A 13927-nucleotide genomic window follows, 5' to 3' on the forward strand; every position below is an offset into this window, starting at 1 on the left:
TGCAAACCTATAAAGTTGATAGAAAACGTTTCTCTCCTGTCCAACATAAAATGAGTTATGACAATAATGATAAAGTGCAAAAAAGTAAAAAAAAATAACAACATACAAACAACATGTATGCAACATAGACATTGGGAAACTATAATAAACTCTAAGTTAGTTTGTGATATAACAGCATTCAGACATATGAGTCTAAAAGAGCACGGACTGGGAGGGTGCGGAGTTCAGCTTGTGTGTGTGTGTGTGTGTGTGTGTGTGTGTGTGTGAGAGAGAGAGAGAGAGAGAGAGAGAGAGAGAGATAAGACACCCTGTTTGTCATTGTTTGTCCATGTGATGGGGAAGCTTAGTTGTCCTGTGTACGTGTTATAGGGTGCTGCCTCTTCCTAAGGTAAAACAACCCAAAACTCTTTCTCAAGCTGTGATCTGACAATTGAGCCGTACAAAAGAATAAAATTTACCACAAGCATCCTCGAAAAGGCGCCGTGACACAACAGCGATATCCCCAAGAACGAACCAGGAGAAAAAACTTTTCCTTGGTGTAAATGTAAATACATCACATTGTGTTTCAAAGGCCTTATGTAATAATCTAGTGATCATACATTGTAAGCATTTATGTTCACCCCAAATAAACGTTACTGTTCAGTCAACTCACCTCAGGAATAGCGATTAACCTTCTGACCTCATGTCTTCCTCTTCTTCTTTTTTGTTGTTGTTGTTTTACTTTATGGATATTCTGAAAAGGTAAACAAGTGTGTAATAACACATGTGATCCTGACCTGACGCAGAGCCAAGAACTGTGGTTTAACGCTTAAACGGGACTCCTCAAAGTTGTCCTGTTGCACAACTTTATCAGCCACTTTTCCAGCCACTCAGAAACCCATTTACACTGTATGAGATCATTCACCGTTCAAGTGCACTTGGCATAATCGTATTAATAGCCATACGCCCGTTTGTTGTCCTTTAGCGTGGCAATTGAATGGTCTCTCTCCGTGCGTGTCGTTGTCCTGAAGTTGCGCCGAGGGATAAACTTTTCCCCCACTTTGCGACAAGACTTGAATTGGCGGTCGAAAAGTGTCGCATTTACACCGGCTGCTTGTTTGGAGAGTTTCTTCTTCTTCTTTTAAATCGCTGTGTTTAATCCTCCTCCCCTAAGCATGATGCTTGGTTATCTGTGCAGCTAATCAGTAGAATCCACTAACTATCCACTTCCCTTTAGGGCTGGGCGATATATCACATGGATATATATTGTGATATAAGACTAGATCGATCATCTAGAATCTAGATTTTGTGGCACAAAAGTTGCCTCTTCCTGGTTTCAAATGACCACATTTAAAGTAAAGCAATGCCATCTTCTGAACCCAACTTATTATTTGTCTTTACCCACTCATTGTATCCACATAAAAAACTCATTCTGTAAATATTTAGTAACTCTACAATATTGTTGTGTGTATATACAGATATACTATATAGATGCACTTAAGTGGTTTGAATAGGATTCATTGTCCGTGACGTTCCAGTGTTCCCTCAGATAAATGTTCTCCGTGGTTCTCCAGGGATGGTGCTGGTGCGCACGGAGCTGGGCCAGCTAGTGATGGTCCCTCAGCAGGCTCTGGCTCAAGCCCAGGCTCAGGCTCAGGCTCAGGCCCAGAACAACATCTCTCCGCGGCCTGCCACCCCGACAGCAGGAGCCACCTTCAGAGTAACGACTCCTCAGGTGAGACTCCCGCTCCGGAGCCCCCCGTGGTAGCCGCCGCCTGTCGTCGGTGTGACCGGCGGCACACAGCATGCCGGCACCATCGTGCTTCTTCACGGCTTCTCTCTCGACTGCTGCCAGGTACACGCGACCTGTTTTCATCTCCCACATGGCGTCTGTGACTGTTTCCCGCCTAAGATGTGAGGTTATCTTAAACCTAAACAACGTTTACGAATGAGATGATTGGCCTCAAGGCGAACGCTTGACTGTGCATCAAAAGCATCATATCAGCACTGCATAAATATGGGCATCTTTTGTCGTGTACAGAACACTATCAAGTGGATTCGGCGCAAACTCATCTGGAATAAAGTAGACAACCGGCACTTTGCAGCGACAATGAGGTCGGGTCGTCTTCGGTTCGGGGGTTTTCCTTTGACTGAATAACGGAGAAACATTTCTTCATGCTTCTACATAATATGACCTCGGGGGGAGCGTAGTGTGGCTGCATGTGAAAACCAAGTGATTACATAATTAGTTGATTTTAGATTATTATTTTTGATGAATGCATCTTGGCTGTTACATTACATTTCATTTAGCCGCCACTTTTATCCAAAGCATCTTACATTTTTGCTCTAAACACCGTCGACACAGCAACGGGGAGCAATCCGGGGTTAAGTGTCTCGCTCAAGGACGCATCCATCCTCCGATTGAAAGACGGCCATGCTAACTACTGAGCCACAGTCGCCCCGCTGGAGAGATTGTCCCACTTGTTATGCTCCTGAGCCGATCCCAAGGATAGATTTATGCTTTAAATGATCGGGTTAAACCCGTTTTGTCTTCCTCGTCCCGCTAAATTATCAACATCGCAATCTGGATCAAGGCCAAACGACGTAATCAGGACATCCTTCCACACTAGACAGCATATTTAGAACAAATAAACTTATGGATCAATGCATCGTTAGAAAAGCTGCAAACGGGGCAGTTTTTTCTTAACGCTGAGAGAATTCGGGGAAACATAGCGATGATATGGGACGGGCCGGTATGCGTTTTTCGTGGGATATTTAAGGTCTTGAAAAGAAGAGCAGTTATCCAGGACAGCAGACAGAACGTGTGATCACACAGACGCTGGAAGCCTCTGGACAGCTCCTGGTGCTGAAATCAGGTCTGACAGACGGATACGGGGCGGAGAAAAAAGAAAAGCTTTTTTTTGTTGGTGCAGGGGGGAATAAAACAATAATGTGTTTCAATTTAGGCATGCGTTAACTGCCCCATAATGCACTGTGGCACCTCAGTTTGTTCAAGACTGTCAGACGTTTAAATAGTTGGATAAACAATGAGTGACAAAGAAGTACATCGTTGAGGAAAAGAGAGAAATGTAGCGTTCGTTCATCTTAAGCAACAACAACAAAAAAAAGAAATTCCGACCGCGCAGACGTTTGTATCCACCCCACCCGTGAACGCTCCGGTGCTGCCCGAAACCCAACGCTCCCGAAGCAGCCGCGCCGCTGCCCTCCACCAAGCTCTTAGGCTGACCTCTGACCCGAAGTTGGCGCCACAGAACCGCTTTGAATTCTCAGGGTGAGTTTAACGCAGTGAGATTGAGTGTATCTCATATTTTGCCACGTTATATGAGAAAGCACCGGTTTCTGCATGCTCTTCATTTTTATCTCGCGCGACCCCAAAAGGGCTGAAAGTGTCCCGTTGTACACACACACACACACACGCACTCACACACGCACACACTTCCTGCACATTTCAGCCTTAACGCCTCATTAAGCGGGGCGGCTCAGCTCCACGCCGCCTAATTGGGTTGTGATTAACACGTTTTATCCTTGATTATCTTACGTATGGATTATACTGCGATTAATAGGCGAGTTAATGTCTCAAGGCTCCCTAATAACGACTCCACGGGGTCCTCTCGTCACTCTCTAACGAGCCCACTGAATCATTCATTGGAATTTGCTTACGATCACCTGTGGAAACATCGCTCATGTGGAAACCTGTGCGCTGTGACTTTAAAATAAAAAAATGGCTTTAATGACGAGATTGCCGGATAGTTTGTCTCCCACAGGGAGATGAAACAACACAGGGGAAATATAGATTTTATGATTGGGAGCGTCTCAACTGACTCTTTTTCTCCTTCCTTTCAGAACATAAAACACTGGCACGTTCAAATCGGCAAAAACAAAAGAATTATTAAAAAATGCGTTTGTCTGTCAGGCATTTCAAAACCGATTTGTTGTGATAAATTTGAGTCCCTTCAAACACCTCGTGACGGGTTGCATTACATCCTATTTGCTGTGGTTCAGTTGACCGCCATGAGAGGGTTGAGATAATGTCTCATCAGTTTTTCTTATTCTTGTTTAAAGTTGGTTCTGTGTTTTCTCGGCCTATAAAAAGTCACAAGAAGACAACGTCGTTGCAATTTCCCAAAGACGGAATTAAATCCTTCAAACTGCGAGCATCTTCCAACCCAAAAACCCGAGGACCGAGTCATGAGTCATGCAGAAAGTGAGTTCAATATCACCGAAACGATCCAATTTTGCGGAGCTGGAGCCGGCGAATCTTTAGCATTTTTGCATCACAAATGTGGCAAACGGCTCAATTCAGCCGACTCTTCGGTTAATCGACTAATTGTTGTGGTCTGGCAACGTCGTCTTTGAGAGAAAAGGAGTGAAACGGGCCCTCGACTTTGACTTTTTGACGAGTTTTCTCCAACGTCAGCAGGGGGAAAATGCTGTCACGAAACCAGGGAGCGTGTGTGTCCTCTGTGTGCTTTCAAACACACAATATAGTGTGTACTTTGTCTTGTACAATAAAGTGAAAACCTTTCGTGTGAAGACCACTAAGGGCAAGTTTGACAGTTTATTGAAACTCTGGAAGATATTGCGTGTGCTTTTCCAAATAACAAGTGAGGGAATACAAGTGTTTTTTTTAAAGACGTTGCACTGTTCAGACCCGCAACAGTAACAACGGCCTCAGAGAGAAGGTCTTTCACTTTGATCCGGGACTCTCAAGGCTGCAGTGAAAATCCCCAGAAATACCTTTTATGACTCACCTGAGATCTCCAGTTCATCGCATCACTAACTGTGAGGACAAACAACGGACACTAGAGGGCGGCATGTCACTATCTTAAAGCTAAACTTTTCCCCTTTGCTTCTACTTCTACTTCAGAATTAAACTGCTTCCTGCTCCCCTTACATTCTCTGCACAGTAAGACTATTGTTATGAGCATCACCTCTGATCTCTGTTTGCAAAAAAGGAAAACGGAGATTTAACAGAAAGCGTGGCAATCGGTGCACAGATGTCCAGGACAAACAACCCATAGAGCCAAAGCCATTCCCAAGATGCAGCAGTGTGCACTGTGTTGGTGCAGCTATGCAGTATTACACTTTACTCTACAGGTAGTGTTACTGTACTGAGCTGAAGGAGGCCACGCAATACCTTTTATTAAACCAAGTTTTATGTTTCTTATTCGATGGGAGAAAGGAAATTCTCCCCTTGTACTTTTACGCAGCATGAAGAACGCCACGCTGACGCTAGCGCAGACTCCACAGACAGAAGTCCGCATCAGTTACACAACCCCCCCTCCCCATCCCTCCCTCTCCCGCCTCCTGCACTTGCACCTGCATCCATCCTGACGCAAAAAAAGAGAAATAAAGAGACTTGCAGACTGTCATCGCCTCTCACCGCCGCGCCGCTGACAAATTAGCCGGGCCGCGGCGTCGCCTCCTCGACAGGAAAAGCGGTGGCGGGGAAAATGAAAGGGAATGGTGTTTATTCCCAGAGCTCAGCCCCTCCGTCGGCCTGTCACTCTTCCCCGTGACCCCCCGAGGGGAGGAACGGAAAGGCATCCCGAGCTTCCTTCCTTCCACACCCGTTAAATCATTCATCATCCAACTGCCTGATTATTTTAAAAAGCTAACAAGGCTTTTGGTTTTCTCAAGAGCGCGTTCGACACGCGAAGAGGGGGAGAGAGTGAGCGAGAGAGGCTTCGCCGGCGGCGGGATGCACCCCGTGGCGCTCACCGTCACCCCTCTTTCCCCTCGCTCCCCCGCTTCCCTCCCCTCCTCCCCCCTCGACTCCTCAGTGCAACATTCTTTTGGATCAAAACTTTTTTTAAGCGATGGAAGAACTCCCTCCTCCTCCTTCTTCTCCCTTCTTTGTCCTCGGCATGGCTGTGTGTGTGTGTGTGTGTGTGTGTGTGTGTGTGTGTGTGTGTGTGTGTGTGTGTGAGTGTGTGTGTGAGTGTGTGTGTGAGTGTGTGTGTGTGATTTGGCCCCCTGTGAATGGACGGCTGTGTCCCGGAGGTCGGGGCAGAGGCCCTGTTGGGTTGTCTTGGCTCACAGACACGATAGCAGCCAGGAAGTGTGTATAAGTGCCTCTCTCTCTGAGTGTGTGTGTGTGTGTGTGTGTGTGTGTGTGTGTGTGTGTGTGTGTGTGTGTGAGCGGTAAGTCATCAGGCATCGCCGGTAGTTTCGTGGGCACTCAGCGCCAAGCCATCCCCTTTGCTCTTGCACCTTTTGTTACGCTAACAATAAACAAACTCCAGTTGTGACACATTTCAGCATCCACCTCTTTCACAACCTTCTGTATCTCCACTGCAACCTACTTTGAATAGTACACATCTCATGATTAATACATTCATAATAAATATTATCCAGCCCAAAACACCTCATGAGCACATTGTTCCAATGCACCACTGGGAAATCCCATATACTGCATATAGTATACCTTTTATAATATATATATATATATATATATATATATATATATATATATATATATATATATATATGCAAATTTAAAGAGATGAACAATGTCAGACTCCAAATAAAACATGTAGCACCTAGAAATCAGCACGAGACGTCTTTATTTTGTGCATGAATTAGCAATGAAGTGCAACAACACACCAACCAGAAGAAATGCTTGTGCAAACCTTTTGTCTGGTTGCTGTTGGTCCTCATGGGGACGTGTGTGAAAGAGGCTGAGAGGCTGAACGTCAGCCCTTAACACGTTAAAAGAATATGTCCGGATACTTCCATCATGTACGTACATGTGAAACTCGAGAGCCCGGCTCTCTCTCTCTCTCCTGCGTCTGTCTGTTTGGACTGAGCGAGATGCTTTTTATCAAATAATGTCCGATCCAAGAAACATCATTCTCTATGAAACCTTCACCATCATATCTCATGGCTGTAAAAAGCTCACGAGGAGACACTACAGCCGATTTTAACTTGTAGATTTCGTCATGCAATTTCCCCAGTTAAAGACAATATTTGTTTGCGAAATCTGATGTTTTAATATGGGAGTGATGCATCATCTGATGAATATGTGATGATTTAAATTCATTTCCAGAACAGAAACATGGAGATTGGATAACGTCACGTCAAAATGTAAAGAGGGGATTTTCTCTTTTTATCAACAGCAATGCAAAACCCATTTCTCCATGTTCTTTAGTAATATAATAATGATATATGAACAAACGTCTTCTTCTTCTTCTTCTTCTTCTTCTTCTTCTTCTTCTTCTTCTTCTTCTTCTTCTTCTTCTTCTTCTTCTTTCTCAGTCTTCTGTCCCGCTTTCCTGTTTTCTTCATGAATTGGGAGCGACCTGTCAATCACAACGTAGCCCACTCTGCTTTATGGTTTGACTCTAAATGATCATAATTTACTAAATGAACATCACGCTGTATTGAAGAAGACTTGAAACTAGAGATTGAGACATAAACCCATGTTTACAATGTTTACTGAGGGAATAAATCAAGAGAGAAGTTGAGTCATTTATAAAGACTTCTATACAACCAGAGGAGTCGCCCCCTGGTGGTCAGTAGTATAAGGAGCATCATCATTGGCGTCACCTTTAAGAACCGAAGGTAGTCGCTGAGTGTGGACAGAAGTGTGCTCTGTCCAAAACCTTGTTTTGTGGTCCGTATTCGCCTCGAGTGGCCGGACCCCTCGTGCATTTAGCGGGTGGGTGCGGGGCGTTCACGCCTGTGTTTAAATCGGTCCGCTTTGCGAATTGCGACACATATTTTCTCGCCAAGTGTGCAAAAACAGGCCCTGAGAGCTTCAAAGGAGGTGATGAGGACCGTCGGGGTGGTAGACGGCTGACGGCGCCTCGTCTGCTGTTCTGCAGCCGCCTCGCCGCCTCGCGCTGCGCCCGCCAGGAGAGGACACAATAGGTGGTGTCTTGATAGGAGGCACCTCATCAGGTAGATGGTACTGCGAGGGGAAAAAAAGCTTCGACGGACTTCCTGACTTTCCCAGCCTCTGGCGCGGTTGTCTGTTAAGCGACGTCCGCCAAAGTCGGGACACCAGATGTGACAGTGAGCGCCGCGGCGCCCGGGCCTCCTGTTCTCCGTGGCCTTGCTGCGAGCGAGGCGTCACGTCCTGTTTATCTCTCTTGTCTCCTCCTCCCTTCTCTTCCCCCCCCCTCTCCCTTCCACAGAAGGTACCCGCGGCGCCGGCCGTGGCAGCGCCGGCTCCGGCTCCGGCTCCGGCTCCGGCTCCGCAGCAGACCCCCGTGGTGGCGGCGCCGGCGCCGGCGCCGGCGGCCCCCCAAGCTCCGGCCCAGGCGGCCTCCCAGCCGACGCAGCCCGCTCAGACGGGCATCGCCGCGAACCCCGGAGGTCCTATCGTGTCCCAGGTCCGTTCCTTCCCTCCCTCCCTCGCCTCCACACTTCACCCTTTCCCGCCGCCCACACTTCACCCTCGAGGGCGCCGGTTCGAGGCAGGCGCTTGTCACGCGGCCCGCCAGCGGCTGCCGGCTGTGTCACAAGCTTCATCTCCCCCCTCACTCTCCCCTGAGGACCCCGCAGCCTCGCCGTCTCGCGCAGCTGGCCCCCGCACCGAGAGTCTCACACATGCCCACACACGTTCACACTCATACATTCACACGAGCGCACGCAGACCCAAGGACACAAAGACGCAGCAAGATTCAGGGACACACACACACACACACAGACTTCCAGATGCAGCTCTCGCAATATGCATATTCATAATCGGCACAGAGGTACAGGCTCACACACACAAAGACTCTCACATCTCCATATGTATTCAGGCCGCAGAGCCCTCCAAGGGGCCACAGTGAGTTGCCGCTGGAGGTTTTGGGGTGGACAGGTGCCACGTCTCATTTAACTCCAGAGATGACCGGGCGGCGTGCTGATTCTTGTGCCAAGTCCAAGATGTTTCATTCTGTAATATCTCTGCTAAGTATTATTAAGATTAAATATGTCCCGTTGCTCAGGATTTGAGCCGGCACCTTTCCTCTAAACTCTGACCTCTGACCCTACATTGGCGCTGATCCCAGTGTCCCGAGATCGCTTATTGAAAATGTTGATTCGGCACTTGAGAAGGAAGATTTGAGCAACTTGTAGCCCGAGCTGCCGGCTCTTCTTTGCTTTCCGACACCAGTGGGGGAGGGAATAATGTTTTTTTTCTACCTTCGACAGGAAATGCAGGAGAACGTCAAGAAGTGCAAGAACTTCCTGGCCACGCTCATCAAGCTGGCGTCACACAACTCTCCGTCCCCGGAGACCTCCAAGAACGTCAAGTCTCTGGTTCAGGACCTGCTGGTGAGCTCTTTTTCCTTTTTCCTTCTTCCTATATTCAGATTGAATCGCAGTGTTTCCTCAATCGTGACTTACCTTTTCAGTTTGTACGTTTGAAATACACACAGGAGTCTTTGGTGTGTTGTTGTAATGAATGTTTCAAACCTGTAGATGGCAGCATGAAGCTCTTTCCTAAAAAAACCCTCCTCGCTCCAGACCTGAGGAGCCAGAGATGTCATCTTGTCGCGTTTTCGAATCACCGTGCTGTGGTTTAACTTACTGTCTCTCTGGTGAACTAGTGTTTTATCCTTCTACCCTCCTCCTCCTCCTCCTCCTCGTCAACCTCCTCATCCTCTTCACCTCGACAGGATGCCAAGATCGACCCGGAGGAGTTCACGAGTCGGCTGCAGACTGAACTCAAATCGTCTCCACAGCCGTACCTGGTGCCCTTTCTCAAGGTGTGGGTCTCGCTTCTACACGTTTTCATTTTCTATTTGCTCTAATCTGCTCTCCATCATCTTTTTAAATCTGCCTCCTTCACCACTGACTTGTTGCCTGACCTCGATCCCTCAGCCTGACCCTAAAAAACCGCCTTTTATCGACCTTTTTTTTGAACCGGCTGCTCAACAATTAACCCTAAGCTCACCTGTGGTTACTGGGGCCCAACTTTAACAGTTAACTGGGCCCCTTAGCTCTAACTTGACCCCTAAAATCAAACCGTTTCCTGAACTGCTCCCGAACCCGCCCCTTAAATCGCCCTCCCCCCCTTAAACGTGGCTCCTCAAGCTGGCGCTCACATGGATTCTCCTAAACCCCCTGAAGTAGTCCTTTCCCTGGCACCAAGGCCAGTGATGGCCAGGCCCCTGACAGTAGAATGACACACAGACACACACACACACACACACACACACGCCCCCCTCTGGCCTGACTTCTGACTGTGTGTGACAGTGGCCCCCGCAGCCGTCCCTGCCAGCAGCCGCCGGTGGTTTTTCTCCAGCCAACCGCGATGAGCGTCACATCAAGGCCCCCGACCGCCCGACGCGGCCGCAGACACACGTTGTCATGCGGCGTTAGGTCGCTTACGTCAAAACAATCTGCCTGAAATAGTCGGCGTGGAGGCTGGCAGCGGCTCCGCAGGTTTTCGGCGAGGGGTTATCGGGACGCGGCCGTGTTTCATGTGCGGCATGTCGCCCTCGTAGAATCAAATTAAACCGAGGAAGGAAATGAGGAAATGTTTTTTTTATCATTGTCTGCAACGTACGGTGTGAAGTGAGACATCTCGGCATCATTAGCCTGTAACTATGACACCGTCACTAAACCAGCCAGTGACCACACCGCCATTTGCTTTTTTTTTTTGTCCTTTCTCCCAGCTGTGTATGTTCATGTGTGTTTTTTCCTTCCGCTCTCCGACTCTCAACCACCGACCTCTCTCTGCCCGTCAACAGAAGAGCCTCCCGGCCCTGAGGCTGTCGCTGCTGAGCAGTCAGCACTCGCTGACCCCGCCCCCGCAGCAGGGAGTCAAACCGGCGCCCTGCGGCCACCCTCCCGCCATCGCGGCCGGGCCAGCTGTCCGCGCGCGCCACCCCAACAGCGTCAGCGTCACGACGGGCGCCGGCGCGCTGCCCGCCGGGACGCCGGGACATGCAGCTGGCGCGGTACGTACCGAGTGGACAATGCACACACACACACACACACACACACACACACACACACACACACACACACACACATTGCTGCATCCGGGGCTTATTTGAATTGACTCAGAAGCAGAACACTGGAAGTCAAACATATATATCGTAGTCCAGAACAATTTCAAAATGTGAACGTGGAGCGCGTAAGCGAAGGAGGTTGAGAATATACATATATACATGTGTGTGTGTGTGTATATATATATCACATCTCATGTATTCAGGGTTCTTACAGTCATGGAAAACCTGGAAAAGTCATGGCATTATAAAATGGTTATTTCAAGGCCGAGAAGAATCCCAAAAGTTTTGAAAAGTCCTGTAAATGTGTTATATTCATGTGTTCATGACGTTCATTTACGCTGAGTCTGAAATAATGAATCTGCTTTTTAAAAGAAAGACACTCAAAGTATAAGCAGCAAACATACAGGCATCTATATAAATGTCTATGCTTTTAATCAAACTATTGTCTCTCATTCATTTAAGGTTTACTGTGTGCTTTGAATCCTCGTTGTTAGTTTATATACGCCATTTTATCACTTTTTTTTATGTTTGCACCCATATTTCACAAAATGTTTGGTCATGGGAATGCGGTTTAAAGTCACGGACATTGGTCAAACCTTGTGTGAACCCTGTGTATTTATCCGCTGGGGTTCCTGCATCCAGGCGAGCGAGGCTGCAATGTGACGGCTGCAGAGCCAGGTGTGGACGTGACACCAGCCGGTTGAGTCGGCGTGTTTCACAGGATTCTCCGTCTGGCCTCGATGGCTGTTTGTTGTTGTCCCGCCGAGACGTCTTGACAGCTGATCAGGAGCGCGGGACCCTTTCTGGTCTTTGTCTTTTTAAATGCTTCAGTTCATTTATGCAAGGCGAGGTGTTGTGTAGAGATAGTGTGTGTGTGTCTTTTAGGCCAACAACTGACCCATCTGCTGTGTTTCACTATCACATTGTTATGTGTGATTCACACTAGCAACATTTCTGCATTACTGTTATTTTTCCTATTATTCAATCATTTTGCATCCTTCCGTATGAAGTCATAATTTAATCAGTAAAACCTGGATTTCTTGTTTGTTTTTGTCTCACAAACTAAACGGTTTGCCGTTAGAATATTTATTTTACAGGCGACATGAATTGTTTTACACATAAAGTGCAAGTCCAGCAGGCCGGTCGCCTCTGCTTCATACAATACCTGCGTTGTGACTGAGGGGTGTGTGTGGGTGCCCCCCCCCCTTACCCCCCCCTCCTTTTTGCATCCCAAGCACCCTATTGGTCAGCCGATCCCCCTGGCAACCGGGCGAGTAGTTCCCAAGGTTAGCAGCAGTTTGTCCGGTGACGGAGCGGAAAGCGTCCAGCAGCAAACGCCGACCGCAGGGGGGGTCAAGCGAGGTCATGGGGGCGTGGAGGGCTGGAGGGTTTGAGCTTTCTCTTTTACATTTAGCTTTTTCTCTCTCACCATCTTCCTATTTTTTTTTTTTTTTACTTTCTCTCACTTGCTTTCTCTCCTTCCCGCGTTTTTTGCATCCTCTGCTCTCTCTGCTCCTATCTCTCTCTCTCTCTCGATCTCCTCCTAACAGTTTCTCTCACTGTATCTACCCCCGCATCGCTCTCTCGCCTCCCTCCATCCTTCCCTCCATCCCTCCCTCCCTCTCTCCCTCCGCCCGTTAACCATTGAAGGGTGAAGCGAGGTAACTAGGTCAGCCCCGGGTCAATTTTTAAAGCAACGTGGCGGCCGCAGTCCATGTCCAGAACAGGCCTCTGGTCTCTCTCTCTCTCTCTTTCTTTCTCTCTCTCTCTCTCCGTATCTTCCCCCACCACACACACACACACACACACACACACACACACACACACATGCATAAAACACCAGCATAAGTTATCACACAAAACATTAGTAAATGATGGCCCTCGGCGCGCCAACAGTCTGAGAGCAGACGGCGAGCTGCATCCGGCTCTGCTTCCACCGCGGCGTTTCTTACAGTGTGGAAACGTCTCTCCTGTAAAGTGGAGCGATCGCAACTTAACGACAATCACCGCCGTGCGTAGGGATTCTCCAAATATCATTTCTTCAAAGACATATGTCGCTGTCACTGCAGGTCGTGCGACACGGTTTGGGCTCAACGTGATCGCGGCTTTGTTTTTATTGCAAGATACCAGCAATACGTCCAATATTATTTGGTATTTTAGGGCGGTTTTGTAATTAGATTTTTGTGAAGAATCACACTGCTAGTAACTGCTGGACCTCAACCGTCCTCGGGGCAAATGATGTATCTGGTGGTGAATGAATGGAGACCAGTAACTAGGCCACATCACTACCGCTGCACTACTTTACTCTGCACTGCAACGACGTGTGCAGATGTGAAAGAGAGAAGGAGTTGTGCTTTCAGTAGCCGGTCCTTCAAATAAGACAACAGGATCAGAAATCGTAGGAAAAAGGCCAACAAACGCGCCTTTTTGAGGAATACCACCGGTGTGTGACCTTATAAAAAAAAGACGTGTCATTTTGTTTACAGACATTTAATATTAACTTGGTTTCAAATCAGGGGGGAAAAACCTGTTTAACCTCTGATTGCCAAACACTGCACCTGCCTGCACTGAACGAACACACACACACACACACACACACACACACAGACACACACACACACACACACACACACACACACACACACATCCTCTTTCCCCTCCCGCTCTCACAAGCCCCTGCAGTGGATCTCTGGGAAAAAAAATGGCCTCTGTCCTTTTTTTTTTTCTTCGTTCTTTCTTTCTCTCTTTTCTCTTTTTTTGTGTTCAAAGCAGCTTGAACAGTAATATAGCATGTGTCAGGGAATGGAAAACAAGGCTAAAAAATATGCAGCAAGAAGCAAACTGGTAGGAATGGATGGCTGAGCCCGAGGCAGGCCCCGTGGCTGCTAGCAAAGGAAGGAAGTGACTCTAATAGCCAAGCACAGCAACCCCCCCTCTCTCACTCCCGCTCATCCTCCTTACTCCTTCTCCTTCCTCCT

General features: G+C 48.0%; 1 protein-coding gene across 2 annotated transcripts in view; it reads left to right on the top strand.

Moving 5' to 3' along the window:
* Nucleotides 1-13927, top strand: part of LOC137785263 (transcription initiation factor TFIID subunit 4-like) — a 76931-nt gene that overhangs the window by 1583 nt on the left and 61421 nt on the right. For both annotated transcript variants that reach the window (XR_011077469.1, XM_068576407.1), the window contains exons 2-6: nt 1554-1714; nt 8139-8336; nt 9142-9264; nt 9609-9698; nt 10686-10895. Coding sequence is in view for 1 of the 2 variants with exons in the window: in XM_068576407.1 (XP_068432508.1) it covers nt 1554-1714; nt 8139-8336; nt 9142-9264; nt 9609-9698; nt 10686-10895 (782 nt within the window). In the remaining variant the exon portion in view is untranslated. The remainder of the gene's footprint in view (nt 1-1553; nt 1715-8138; nt 8337-9141; nt 9265-9608; nt 9699-10685; nt 10896-13927) is intronic.

The sequence above is a fragment of the Clinocottus analis genome, unplaced genomic scaffold (genome assembly GCF_023055335.1).
Source record: "Clinocottus analis isolate CAN_PGR_092001 unplaced genomic scaffold, fCliAna1.0.p SCAF_1, whole genome shotgun sequence".
Lineage (NCBI taxonomy): Eukaryota > Metazoa > Chordata > Actinopteri > Perciformes > Cottidae > Clinocottus > Clinocottus analis.